Source organism: Patiria miniata, unplaced genomic scaffold (assembly GCF_015706575.1).
Source record: "Patiria miniata isolate m_02_andy unplaced genomic scaffold, ASM1570657v1 HiC_scaffold_7, whole genome shotgun sequence".
NCBI lineage: Eukaryota > Metazoa > Echinodermata > Asteroidea > Valvatida > Asterinidae > Patiria > Patiria miniata.
This window is the reverse complement of record NW_024037074.1, coordinates 9,459,188-9,471,959: the sequence shown is the minus strand read 5'-3', so window position 1 is coordinate 9,471,959 and position 12,772 is coordinate 9,459,188. Positions and strand designations below refer to the sequence as shown.

Below are 12,772 nucleotides of genomic sequence, written 5' to 3'. Positions count from 1 at the left end.
TGTTTTATGTGCATTAAATTAACAGCAAAATGACTTCACATCTCATTTTCTTTTTTTCCTTTTTCTTTCTCTCTCTCCCTTTTTTGGGTTGCCTTTCCGGGGGGGGGGGGGGGGGCTTGCCCCATCCTGGCGAGGCACATGTCATCACATCAACAATTGGGACGATGTTTTAATTTGTCCTTATGGTGAGCGCGCCCAAAATGCTGGATTTAGGCCTACTAAAAAAAAAAAAAGAAGCAATCAATACAATTCAAAACATTTTATCCCAACAACTCACGAGATCATTAAAAAGATGTTTATGGTTAAACATAAAAACTGTCATTTACGAATGCATCACTTTAGGCAAAATTCAATATTTGTAGATGCGAATCTGAATACAATGTTATACTGAATTTGAAGGACTGATCACTAGGAATAAAATATTTTCACAAACTACGGTGACAACAATGTGCACATTCAACACACTTGTTCAAGACATATACAGGAAAGACTACAAGGTATTACATTAACATCATAATTTGTATTTCATTGCAAGCAATATTATCACGGCAAAGCAAAAGTGAAACATGAAATGCCACACAAAACCAGTTCTTGGTCGCTCCTCACCAAGGCACTCAGGACCGCTGCATTGTCTTCATTTCTAAATTTTTTTGAAGTAAACGTCTGTTCGCTCAGAAATGGACGAGAGGTTGTTAGCGCCCTATCATAAAGCGACTGGGATGAGTGAACTGTTCTGCCTTTTTCTGGAAGACTAATTAAAAAGTTAATTCATGAACTTCACTGAAATGGCGCCCACAACAGCGACAAGAAGAACGTATATGATGTCACTTCCGGGACGCGCTGCTCTGCTGCAGTCAGTTGGGCAATCTGAAAAAGACAAAAACAATACAAGTCATACCTGTAGGACCGATACTTTTTGGTAAAACTTACTTGATGTCCATGGTATACTGCAGTTTGGTATGAATTTGTTTAAGCCTACATAAAAAGACTAAGTGACATGCTCCAGGAACAGGTTCAACGATTGCCCTCGGAATTAATTTGTTTGTGTTATGGTATGCTGCCCTGAGAAAAATTCGCACGATTCAGAAATATACATTCTGATGACATTAACACAGGCTGCTTCTTTGAACATCAATTTAAAAAAAAAAGTATGTCACTGTTTTCACTTCATTGCCTTCTTGAACAAAACTTCATGCGCTGTGAAATCTAATAATTTGTGTGAAGGACGGAGATAAATGCATGACGGCCATTTTTCTGTCAGTTTCGTGGTTCGGAACTCTTAATTTGAACCTTAGTTGGCCCATAGGGGATACATGTATTAGAGAATAAAGTTATATCAACCTCGTTATAAAGTTTATATCAATCTCGTTATCGAACCGGTGTTTTCCCTCAACCATTTCCCCAGATTTCTCTGCTAATTGATCCCTTCCCCGATGAAATTGAAAATGCAAACGGTCCGGGGAAATCAATTCTGTTTCAGAAACTAACCACGACTCGAGTAGTCGTTCCCGTAGTCGTTCTTGGCGCAATCTGCGAAGGGCTGGAATGTCACGTTCTTTAGTTCAGCAGAGAAGCCGCCCTGAAACGGGATGGAAAGCGGCTCATCCTGAGAGTAGAAACATCCCAGCGGCACGGCACCCGATAAGAAATTCTTATCGGACAATGATCCCGTCACGTTTTCGAGTCCGGAGCCTAGAGCAGTGGAATGAAAGGGAATTCACTGAGTGAGTGGAATAACCGGACCAATTGGAGGGTGGATTGGGAGTTGGAATCTGGATGGGAAAATGAGAATGCAAATGGCATGGGAGGGGGGAATTTTGGATGGGAATGGGAATGAGAATTTGAATTTGGGATGGGCATGCAAGAGTAGGAATAGGAATGGGGATAAGAATCGGAATGAGAATGTATAATGCATGGGGATGAAAATGGGAATGGGAATCAGAACGGGAAAGCGAAGGTATGGGAATAGGAACGGGAACAGGAATGGGAATGTGGATACGAATTCGAATGCGGGGACTGCAATTTAAATAGATACGAGAATGGAAATGAATGTGAGGAGCATAATGTGGGAATAAAAAAGGGAATCAACTTAAACGGAGACATGAATGAGGAGTACATGAGAAAAAGCGAGAGTGGCTTGTGACAACTGGATAGAAAATGACGATGGAACTAGAAATGAGAATGGAAATAACGTTAATAGAAAGATTATTAGAATAATAAAGGAAATGGAAAAGAGCGATTTGGACATTATTGTCAGCTTTATCCTTGAGTAAGATAAAAATTTGACACACTTGATAAACTCTGATTACAGGGTGGACCTACCATCCCCGGAATACTACCTGGTTTCAGCCACTTCGCGGTGATGTTTGTGAAGACGAAGCTTTGGGACTGTTTTCGAAAAGTCAGTTGAAGACTTGAATTGCCGACACCAATTGTAATGGTTCGTTCGTCCTCCATGCAGTTTGGCTTAGGATCGATCACTACGGCACTTCCAAAGTCAGTATTGTATTCGGGCTGTGGATTAAAAAAAATGAATCGAATCGGTTATTTCGCTAGCAATATATATAATGCATTACTGCAAAAGGCCTTGGTGTACATCCAAATTCGTTAAAGGGTTCATGATGTGGATTTTTCTTAGGAACACATTTTGTGCAACTTTCTACCCCTGTTCAATGTATGAAAAATATTTGACATCACCTTTTGGTTATTGTATCAATTGAAATTGCACTTGTTTAAAGTTCTTTAAACACCCCCTACCCCCCAAAAAAAAATTGAAAGTACCCCTCATGGTCATAAAGGGTGAGGTTAGTTTTAAAAATAGAGTTATAGTTACATTGTCACGAACGTTGATCATTCCATCGAACTTGATTTTCATGCAGACTTTATCCATCTCATCTTTGGCAATCCACTCGCTGACTATCCCGGCGACCACTTGAAATCCTGTCAGAGTAAAACAAAAAAAACATTATTATAACTCATCGAATTATTGACAACTATCATATGGTTTGGTCGCAAGAGGTTACACGGGAAAAAAACATAAGCCACTACATAATTATTATAGCTTAGGAAATCGTTAAAGAGGCAAACAATTTTTCTATCAAAAATAGGTTTGTTACACATTTACTGCATTGTAACAGAGACGAAAGATCATTTTTAAAACCTTGGTTTTCCTTATATTAGAAACTGATGAAAACAGTAGAATCTGTATGCTGTGACACCACCATAAATTAGAGTGATTAAAATGTAGTGAGCTCAGATACACTTGCCAATGCCAACTATGGTGTCTTTGTTATTTTTTGTATTTAAATTAAATGTGTCAGTTTTGTGCCTGTCACTTCGATGATCGTCCCGTTTTGACAAATAAATAATATTGGCAACAACCATTGGTACTCACCGAGAAAGACTGCAAGCGAAAGAAGTAGAGTCCGAGCCATAGTGATGTGTTTTTGTTGTCTCTTGCGGGTTTCTCACAAGTAAACTGAAAATTTGGCCAGCGCAGGTTTTTATATTTCCTGCTTCCTGTGAACATACAGTTCACACACAAAACCTCAGTGCCAACCAGTCCCCAAAATTGCTCGTCCGTAAATAAACCTGTTCCTAAGAGTTTGGTTATTTGTTATTCAAAGTTACCCGATTTATTAACTGAAGGTGATGAATTGCATTGCGACTCGGAACATAACACTGAACATAAAACGGAACTTTCAAGCACTTTTTTCCCCTCGATTGCTTCCTTAAACATACATGTATAGGCCTAATAGTTGATGCCAAGCACAGGGTAAAACCATTGCACATTCGACTCACACAATACCTTTTGAGGCTGTCCCTGGATGCACTTGCGAAAACACCCACACAGACATTTGTTTTCGCTGTTGTCAGTTGAACTTTCTAGGCCTAGTATACACTGAATATAAACCAAATTGAATGCACCATTCATGTCAGTTTTTCATGTCGAATAGTATGGGGAAGGAATAATACCAAAATAGTCAAGCGTCGCTATGAAATGCTATTAAACACCAATTTTCAAACAAACTGAATCATTTTCTTGTATGTGTGCATATTTAGGGGAAAAAGGGTATAGTAATTCCCGAATAGTCAAATTATTTTCTCCCTTTTCAGAGGTGCATGGATATACTCCGACAAAGAAAATATAAATCAGTCAAATTAATTATATTTGGTTTTAGATTTGATAATCATCGGACAGTCAAAGCATTTTATAATGTTGCACATGATGTTTATCATATGATTTTAGCGGCAGATTCCTGATAGAATTGCTTACCGCTTGGACTCTGCTCTGGTGTGGCAAGTCAAGCAAGGAAGTCTCAATTCAAGTGTTTTTTAAGCAATGGTTTCGATCAAATATAGGCTGGAAGAAGTGGGGTTGGAATTAATTTACTTTTAAAACAAAACGCCATTTCAGTTATAACTGAATCAGCATTTCCCCACAAACTGGTGAAGCAGAGAATACACTCGGCGTGTCCTAATAAAGGTGTCGATTGTAACAATTTACGAGCTCAAGCAAAGACACATTTCTTGTGATCATCAAAGTTGAGTGTAGGCCCATGTTAATTAAAATCAACAAAACAACTTAACATACATGACGAACAATTTTGCGTGGTGATTTTGTTTTGGGGGGGGGGATGTTGAAGTGCCGCTTGCCAATTAATACTAGGAGTATTAAATTGTATTTCACAAAGAAATCCCACACTGCATGTAAAGTGAGTTTAAAACAGTTTAGACATACTTAAAGATATAGTCCATCATATGTAATTTGTGCATTTTGTTCGTTTGAAGCAACAAAAGTCTAATGAAGGATACTGAACAACTAACCTGATGAAGTTTCAGCTCAGCTTCAGCTGTATATTCCGAGAAAAACAGCATTCTGGAATCTCAATTTCAAATCAAAAGTTGCTGAATCATGTTTTGAATTGTTCTGAATTGCAGCTTTACGCGATGTCGCGCACTGATCCGACGAATTATAGCAACCGCGCGCGCCTGTGCGTCGTACCAATGCTTGCGCGCGCTGCGCCGAATAACAAAACGAACTACTAATTTAAATTTTCCTACGGTGCGTCTTAAGACACACCGTTGGAAAGGCCTTCTTTCATTGATTACTTCAAAATGATAGCTTGCCAGAAAGATTAATTTCACAGGGAGTTTAGTCCACTTACTATCTTTCAACCAAGTATTTTTTTCAACAATAATACGCCAGTTACTTTTTTCGGATGGCTGCAAATGATGGACTATAGCTTTAAATAAACCGGACTGGTTCAAAGGAACTGCCTCTCACACTGTAATAAATACGGAGGGGCAAATTGTTCAAAGATGAGATTCCACATGCAAAGAGACAAGGCGAGCAACTGCGAAAGCGGAAGTTATAATAAGTGTAGCAAAACTGGTTTAAAGCGGTTCTGGCCCCCACCAATTAGGGAATTCCCACTGCATACATCATGTCAACTTTGACCGATATCTGCCTTTCACCATATTAACAAAGACAAACTGCAAGTGCCCCCTCAATTCAATGGAAGGAGAGAGTTGAAAGGGACCGTATGCCTACCGTACCGTGTCAGGGGCGAGTTTTGTCAATTTTTTACCCCTGATTTCAGGATAATTTTCAGAGTTTTGCTGATTTTAGGCTTTTTAAAGAATTCCCTTTAAATTTGAATTCATGAAATTTTTATTTCAAAAGGTGTTTTTGCAAACAAGAGTTTATACAAAAGAAATGGGAATCTTAAGGGGTACCTCTAGGCAAATACAAACATATTCATAGACTGCCCTTGGTCCATAAGCGATTCCACCATCAAACCCTCTGCCAATTATTTCCTTGGTTTTTCATTTTCCCTCAATCTCATCTTCAGGTTCTTGCCGCGACGACTCATCGCGGCTCCACTGTCTAGATCTCAACAGTGAGATACTGTTTTTCTCTTTCGATTTGTCGTGTTCTTTCTTTGCTTCGGTAAGCTCCACAGAGGTTGTCAGATAACAAAGACAAGAAATCTCATCAATATCCTTTATTCTTTGTCACTCATTGAAGAATCATTAAATTACCTTTTAAAATTGCATTTTCAAGGTACTTATAATTCAGGACTGATTTCCAAATACACAAAATATGTGTACAGGCAATTTTGATACAGTCGAGTCTCGTTATAACACACTCGTTCGGACCTAGCCAAATTGTTTGTTATATCAGAATTTTGTATTAAGAGGACCATCAGTCCCATTCATTGTGCACATAAATGCACAGTCGGGACTGAGGCTTTATGTTTGTTTATAACCAGTATTTTGTATTAACAGAGTTTGTACTAACGAGATTCGACTGCACATAAGATATGTGCACGCCTGCATGGGCAATTTAAATATATTATTTAAATCCAACAAAATGTTCAATGTATACAATTATGCAGTATGTGCTGATTTGAAAAATAATCAAAAAGTTTAAAAAAATTGCATGTTCTTACTTATCTACGGTGCACGTGCTGTAAAGTTACATGGATACTAAGGGAATAAATGTGTGCTTGGGAGGTTTTAAACACTTTGTTTAAGACCGGTTGGAGTCTGGATGCTGATAATTATCTGCATCTAGACTACCCAACCAAGCAAATATTTATTCCAATTCATAAATACCTTTTCGGTAACAAAATCAAACTTTTCGGTCCACAAAAGTCAAAACAAGTCAAAAATTAAAAATTTCCAACGATTTTTTTCAACAATTTCACCTCATGGTTTTTTGCAAAACACCCCTCTAGCTATATAACTGGAGTGTAAAGCTCACGCGTAAGTCGTAAACAACTCCTTTTATGGAGATTGGCGCGCGCGTGTGTCGTGCCAAAGCTTGAGCGCGCTTTGCGGAATAAAAAAACGAACTACTAACGGAAATTTCCAACGATGCGTCTTAAGACGCACTGGTCTCAAGGTGATAACGCTTTCCTGGTCGTAAACTTCTCTATCAATTGTCTAGTAAGAGTCAAGTAGTAGTCTGGATCGTTGGGGAGATAATCAAAGTACCTGTGGCTCCTGCTGGGTTTGGGAATGGCGCTCTCGATCTGCGTTCCCTCATGCCACTCGTTGAAAGATGTTATAGAGATAACAGGTGGAGTCTGATTCATGGCAGCTGCAAAGGAATCTTTGTAGTACTCGCCGTCTCTGCGCAGGTGGGTGTTGAGCCCATTCCAGGGTCTGACCTTGATGTCGTCGTAGCCCGGCCCGACACTAGGGATGAAAATCATCGAGTTCTGCTTGGCAAACTTCGCCAGGAATCTCCAGTTCATCCAGCGGGAGGCGAAAGAGAACTTGTTTGCCGCGAAGTAGGTGTAGAAGCCGTCGAAACCGCCGACGAGTAAGTCATTATTGTGTTTCTGCTCGACGTACAGGCCGATGACGACAGCGTCGTATTTAGTTCCGCGGATGCTGTGGGGGGCATTCTTCTTGAGGATGCGAGCCCAGGCCCTGGAGGTGGTCAGATACGAGTCGTAGAGGTAAACGAGAGGCAGTTCTCTGCCCTTGTGGTGGTATCTGTACAAGGCGGGGTGGTTGCCGTAAGTATCAACGATGTACTTCAGATCGTTGACGAAAGTCATCTCAGACCGGTTTTTGTAAGGCTCACTGTGAAAGGCCAGCTGCATTGAGTCAAGTAAGAAACGAGTAAAGGTTCATCAATTATTGAGTTCATAATCAGGCTAGCAGATCTACATGTACTGATATGGATGTTACTTGTTAGCAAATGGAGGATACTGGATGATCATTCCCTGAGCTCCTGTGTCCAATATAAACAGATGAACCCCCAATTTGCCCCAGACTGATCATCTTGTACACCTATTAACCCTAACTCCCCAGCCTAATTTACTAGGAACCATACCCATTCTGGCAAATTCCAACACCCACATGGGAAATTGTACACACACACTGTTGGACTTAGTTTCTGGAGGTATGCCAACCCCAGTGTAAAAGACCATCAGTTTAGGGGTACTCTAACTATCCCAACAGATTTAAACAAAACCTGCTGTTGAACTTTGATGGGTTGAGTTCGGTTAGGGTTAAAGTATCATCCCATTACCTAAAAATGTTGCTAGTAAGATTCCCCCTAAAATTTCATAATCATTCGGGGTTAATATAACCTTACAAAATTCATAAATTACAGTTTCATGATCGCTCAGTTTTTTTAGAAAGAATTTAAGTTATCAACTTAATTTCCTTTGAGTAACCTTGTACATATTTCAAATGTTTCTGTTACTGTTTTCTGCTGTACTCCCCCCCCCCCAAAAAAAATTTGTATCATTACAGAACTCTCATTTGCTTTAAAAATATAATGGTCTCTTGATTTCTCAGAAGCAACCATATGAGCAGGGGCCAATGTACATTATGTCTTGGAGTAGTCTATGGATTAGCCATTTGCAAAGAAGCGTCTATGATTTTCAATTAAAATGAAAAACAAGACTGCGTCTTGATCTCCAGATTCTGACCATTCAGCGGTTGCCTGCTATTGGGTCTTCAGCAACCTGTTGTTGTAATAAGAAAAACATGGCAGCCAAAAAGAAAATTCAACAGCTGAGTCCCCATTTCTGATTGAAATGACGTCACATTTTTTGAAGTCGACTTTGTTTGGCTGGCGCGCGAGTTCGCATGAAATTTGCATACATCAGACTTTGAGTACAGAATACGCTCCGTTGAACAACGGATGATACTCAGACTAGTCATGGAGCTGCTAAGCACAGAAACTCACCAAGTATAAGCCTCTGTACTGATGACGTCACACTTTGTCTACACGTGTGCTATCTTATGGCAGCCTGGTGGGGACGACGGTTTCTATTAGCCCCATAGAAAAGCGTCATTAGTACAGAGGCTCATTGAAGTTATTGCTCAGCAAAAGCAGGTTATCCAGCCAAAACAAAGAGCCATGTAATGTAGGCCTACATTGTTTGTGACTGGTTTCCTGTGGATTTTTGCTGAGTAAATACATTTGCTTAACACATTTTCTGCATAACAGCTCCATACAATTTTGTACTAGTAGTATCTACATGTACATTAGTTATCACCAAGGCACGTTTGGAATACAGAATAATGTAGAGGTAGAGCGTCTGAGGGACAACAAACGCGAGTGGATTATGAACTTATGTGCACAGAGAAGGTGGAACGCGCACGTATTACGTTTTACACCAACTTTTCAACAGTAATACAGTTTGTGCAGTAGAAATAGCGGGCATCTTATAGTGCGATATGCAGAGTGCAACATGGGCCGCTGTATTTGGTGTTAAATCACACTGCAATTGTTGCCATGGATTGACCAATCAGAACCAAGTATTTAAGTTTGCTGGTAGACAACAACTAGTATACTGACTGACCTTGAGGTTATACTTTTGGCAGGCATCCAGGAGGAGGGGAACCAGATCATCACTAGGGGCACCATTCTCATCAGATCTGTCTGGTGGGTACCATGACAACACTAACACACCTGCAATACATCAGGATTCAATTCGGAAACCAGTTTTTAGGCTAAAGCCGATGCACTTGAACACACAAAGTCATAAGATGTAATCTGCTTTTGAGTGGTTATCATCTGATAGTTGTCTTTTCACAGCATAGAAAGTTCAAATACTTTTAACTCAGAATCTCACTCTAGACCACTTTTAACGAGATGATAAACCCACATGTTTACAAAGCAAAATCTGATTTATAATAAATTACGTCAGAACGTCTGCACTAGTTAGCTGGAGGTCGTGGGTTCGAGTCCCAAGAAGTTTGTGAATTTTTGCTCACAATCACTCAGGAAAACACTGAGTATACACGGTTTATAAAAATACATCGGTGATGAAGGGCAAGACCCAATATTGAATTTATAATAAATTATGTTTAACAGTTGTCATCTGTTTAACCAGTTCACGCAGAAAATATTTTGACCAGTGCAGAAAGGAACGAGGCGCGGGATTACTTTTCACTCGAACTCAATCATGCCAGGCGGGTTGAAGCCATCACCCTCGGGCAGCACACTCATATTTCGGGCCTCGCTCCCTGCATGTTTATCTGTCATCCGCTCCGAATACCGCAAAACCTTTGCGTGTATACACGTCATCCGGCGCGAACTGGTTAACAGCTCTCAAGAGTTGTAATCAAATCAAAATACATGTCAGTCACAAGTCATCCAGTCTCAAGTCTAGTCACAGGCCATCCAAATAAACTGTGACCTTCCTTAGTCACGTTCATCCCCTTTACTCGTAGCTTACATGAACCTTGTGATTTAACTTGTGACTAATTTGCGATCAACTAGATTACACTTCTGAGCTTAACTCTAACTCCCTACTGAGTTTTGAACAGAACCAAGTCCACCAAAATCCATCACTAAAGCTGCTTCACATAATGCCTCAGGACCAAATCCGCCAAAAATCCACCACTGCTTTAGGTGGATTTTGATGGACTTGGTACCCATGGCTTGCCTACCAAAATCCCCCCAAATGGGGGGATGATTTGATGGAGTTGGGAAGGTTAGGGTTAAGAATAAAAAAACGTGGCGCTAAGCCTGAAAGTACTCACCAATGCCAGCCGTTCGCAACTGCTGCATGTGAATCTCAATCGCGCTGGGATCCCTAGAGCTATAACATCCAAGCTCTGGATAGAAGCTCGCTCCTATATCATCTGGAGGGACGTGCTCTTGAGTTGAGAACCTCTTGCCGATCTTCTTGTCCCAGTGAGGCAATCTGGGATGGTTCCAGTGGAGGTACTTCCCATTGAATTGCGGATTGCCGTACCACGGATAGTAGAAGGCGTGGACGTCGTAGCTGGGTTGGGGGAAAGTACTGGCATTATAACGTTCAATTAATGGTCTTTTCTCAGCTTTACCTCTGAGCAGATTCTTCAGTTTAGGGATGGGTTGGTTCGTGGGAACTCTCTTCAAAGTCTGATTGAGTCTGAGTTTTGCCGCTTTCAACTCCGCAAGCTTTTTGAGGCTTTCTTTCTGGAGTGCCTGCAGTCTCTTGAAATCATCATCTTTTCTGGTTTCTTCCTTGGTGAGGCTCCTGAGAGCAAGGTAGCATCCGATGATGAAGGCGATGAAGATACAGGCCGAGATGAGTCTCAGCGAACGCAGGGAACGTCTTGAGATCATCTCTGAGATTGCGGCATACTATTGGTTGGTGAGGAGCTAGAACTACAATGTGGAGGCATGTTGGCATCTTATGAACGGGTCGAGTTTCACCCAGAGATGCTTTCTTTGAATCTTCATGTGTTACACAACGAATTTCATGAGCTTTTCACTGAAGATGCGTCATAATGCCTCCTGGTCCTCTCTGCATGCAGGGTCAACTGTAAAATATAATGGGAAAATCACATCTGATCAAAACCTGCTTTCAGTTTCAGCAAACATGAATTTGGCCCTTTACATGTATTTTCTGTATTTCCTCATCCATGTTGTCGCAGTCTTGGGAAACCAGTCAAGAATAGTTTAAATAGCTTTAATCATAGACCCTAGACATTCGCCTTTACTACAATGACCGTGTAAATTTGGACTTCCTTGGCTAAATTGAAAATATTTAGGAACTGTATATATTGCCAAAATAAATTTCCCCGTCCCCCGGCCAAAGGTCATCAATTGGTCAAAGCAACTAGCCCCATACATGTGTTACACACACAACTCCAGGAAACACAACTTCAGGAAATTTTGCATATACATGTATACATCATCGTATAGAAACATTTAGTCCTATGTACATGTTACTGTTAGAGGGCGCTGTTCATTATAAATTGGGATTACAGTTTTGCTTTTTGGAGGCTAACTGTAGTGTTCTATTTACACGATTTAAATTCCAATATCAACATTTTTGAAATCATGATTGCTCTCTGCCTTTTTATCACTGAAATGAGGTATAAATAGACAACAGATTTGTGACTTTTACTTAGTTTTAAAACTGTGACTACAGAATTATGATGACTTAAATTTATTTTTAGTCATAATCTGCACTCTGATTTGTATGCAAAATAATCACACATTACTCTGCGTTAAGCAGGATATAGTTCACATTTCAATTCAGGAACACAAAATGCCAATTAATTTCCCAGACTTTAAAACCACATCTTCTCATCTCAATACAAGAAAAACACTCAAGTTTCGAAACGAAAACATTTACTCACTTGCGCCCATCAAACCCATTTTCGGATTTTTCGCTTCCCTAGATAGGGCGCCCTCATTTGGTAGTGGACTTTCTGGCTCATGCGTGTTGTATGAAGTGTACATCGTGGTTTCGCTCGTACCCCCGCCCTGCAAACAGGAGGGCGGGGTACGAGCGAACATCGTGGTACGGATATTCTGGACCGTTACACGCATCGCACGCGGTATTTTTCGCACGTAGATTTAGCGTAAATTGTCTACATGATCAAAAGCCAAAATGAAACCCAAATTGATTTTATTTCAATTAGTGCATGCATTTCAAAGAACGGTTTCGACGAGCTGCTGTGGCCTAGTGGAAATGAGCTATGGATCGTAAGATCTGTGGTTACCGGTTCGAACCCATGTCCATTATCATCAAATATTTTTGTTGGTTGTGATACGTTAAACTGAACGGAAAAACGACACGAGAACCAAGTGTCTTTCATCCACACAGCGTGATAAATATTTATGTATACTGAAGAAAAAACCCGCACCGGGCATGATCGACAGATTATCCAGCACATGGGCCGAAAACGGACCATGACACACCCGCCTTTTGTTTTGAACTCTGTTCCACAAATTCTTCAATGGACACTGGAATTACTATTGTCAATTTATTTATTTATTACAAATTGAGTTTCA

General features: G+C 40.3%; 2 protein-coding genes across 2 annotated transcripts; both read right to left on the bottom strand.

Moving 5' to 3' along the window:
* Nucleotides 1–114: 114 nt before the first annotated feature.
* LOC119744482 lies at nucleotides 115–4,020 on the bottom strand. Its single transcript, XM_038220418.1, has 5 exons — nucleotides 3,395–4,020; nucleotides 2,834–2,940; nucleotides 2,340–2,514; nucleotides 1,489–1,692; nucleotides 115–867 (listed from the first exon to the last, which is right to left on the bottom strand). Exons 1-5 carry the CDS (start codon nucleotides 3,432–3,434, stop codon nucleotides 764–766), a joined length of 630 nt encoding a protein of 209 aa, XP_038076346.1. The 5' UTR covers nucleotides 3,435–4,020; the 3' UTR covers nucleotides 115–763.
* A 1,969-nt stretch (nucleotides 4,021–5,989) lies between these two features.
* LOC119745622 (glycoprotein endo-alpha-1,2-mannosidase-like) lies at nucleotides 5,990–12,173 on the bottom strand. Its single transcript, XM_038222118.1, has 4 exons — nucleotides 12,115–12,173; nucleotides 10,522–11,289; nucleotides 9,336–9,445; nucleotides 5,990–7,613 (listed from the first exon to the last, which is right to left on the bottom strand). Exons 2-4 carry the CDS (start codon nucleotides 11,090–11,092, stop codon nucleotides 6,906–6,908), a joined length of 1,389 nt encoding a protein of 462 aa, XP_038078046.1. The 5' UTR covers nucleotides 11,093–11,289; nucleotides 12,115–12,173; the 3' UTR covers nucleotides 5,990–6,905.
* Nucleotides 12,174–12,772: the final 599 nt, after the last annotated feature.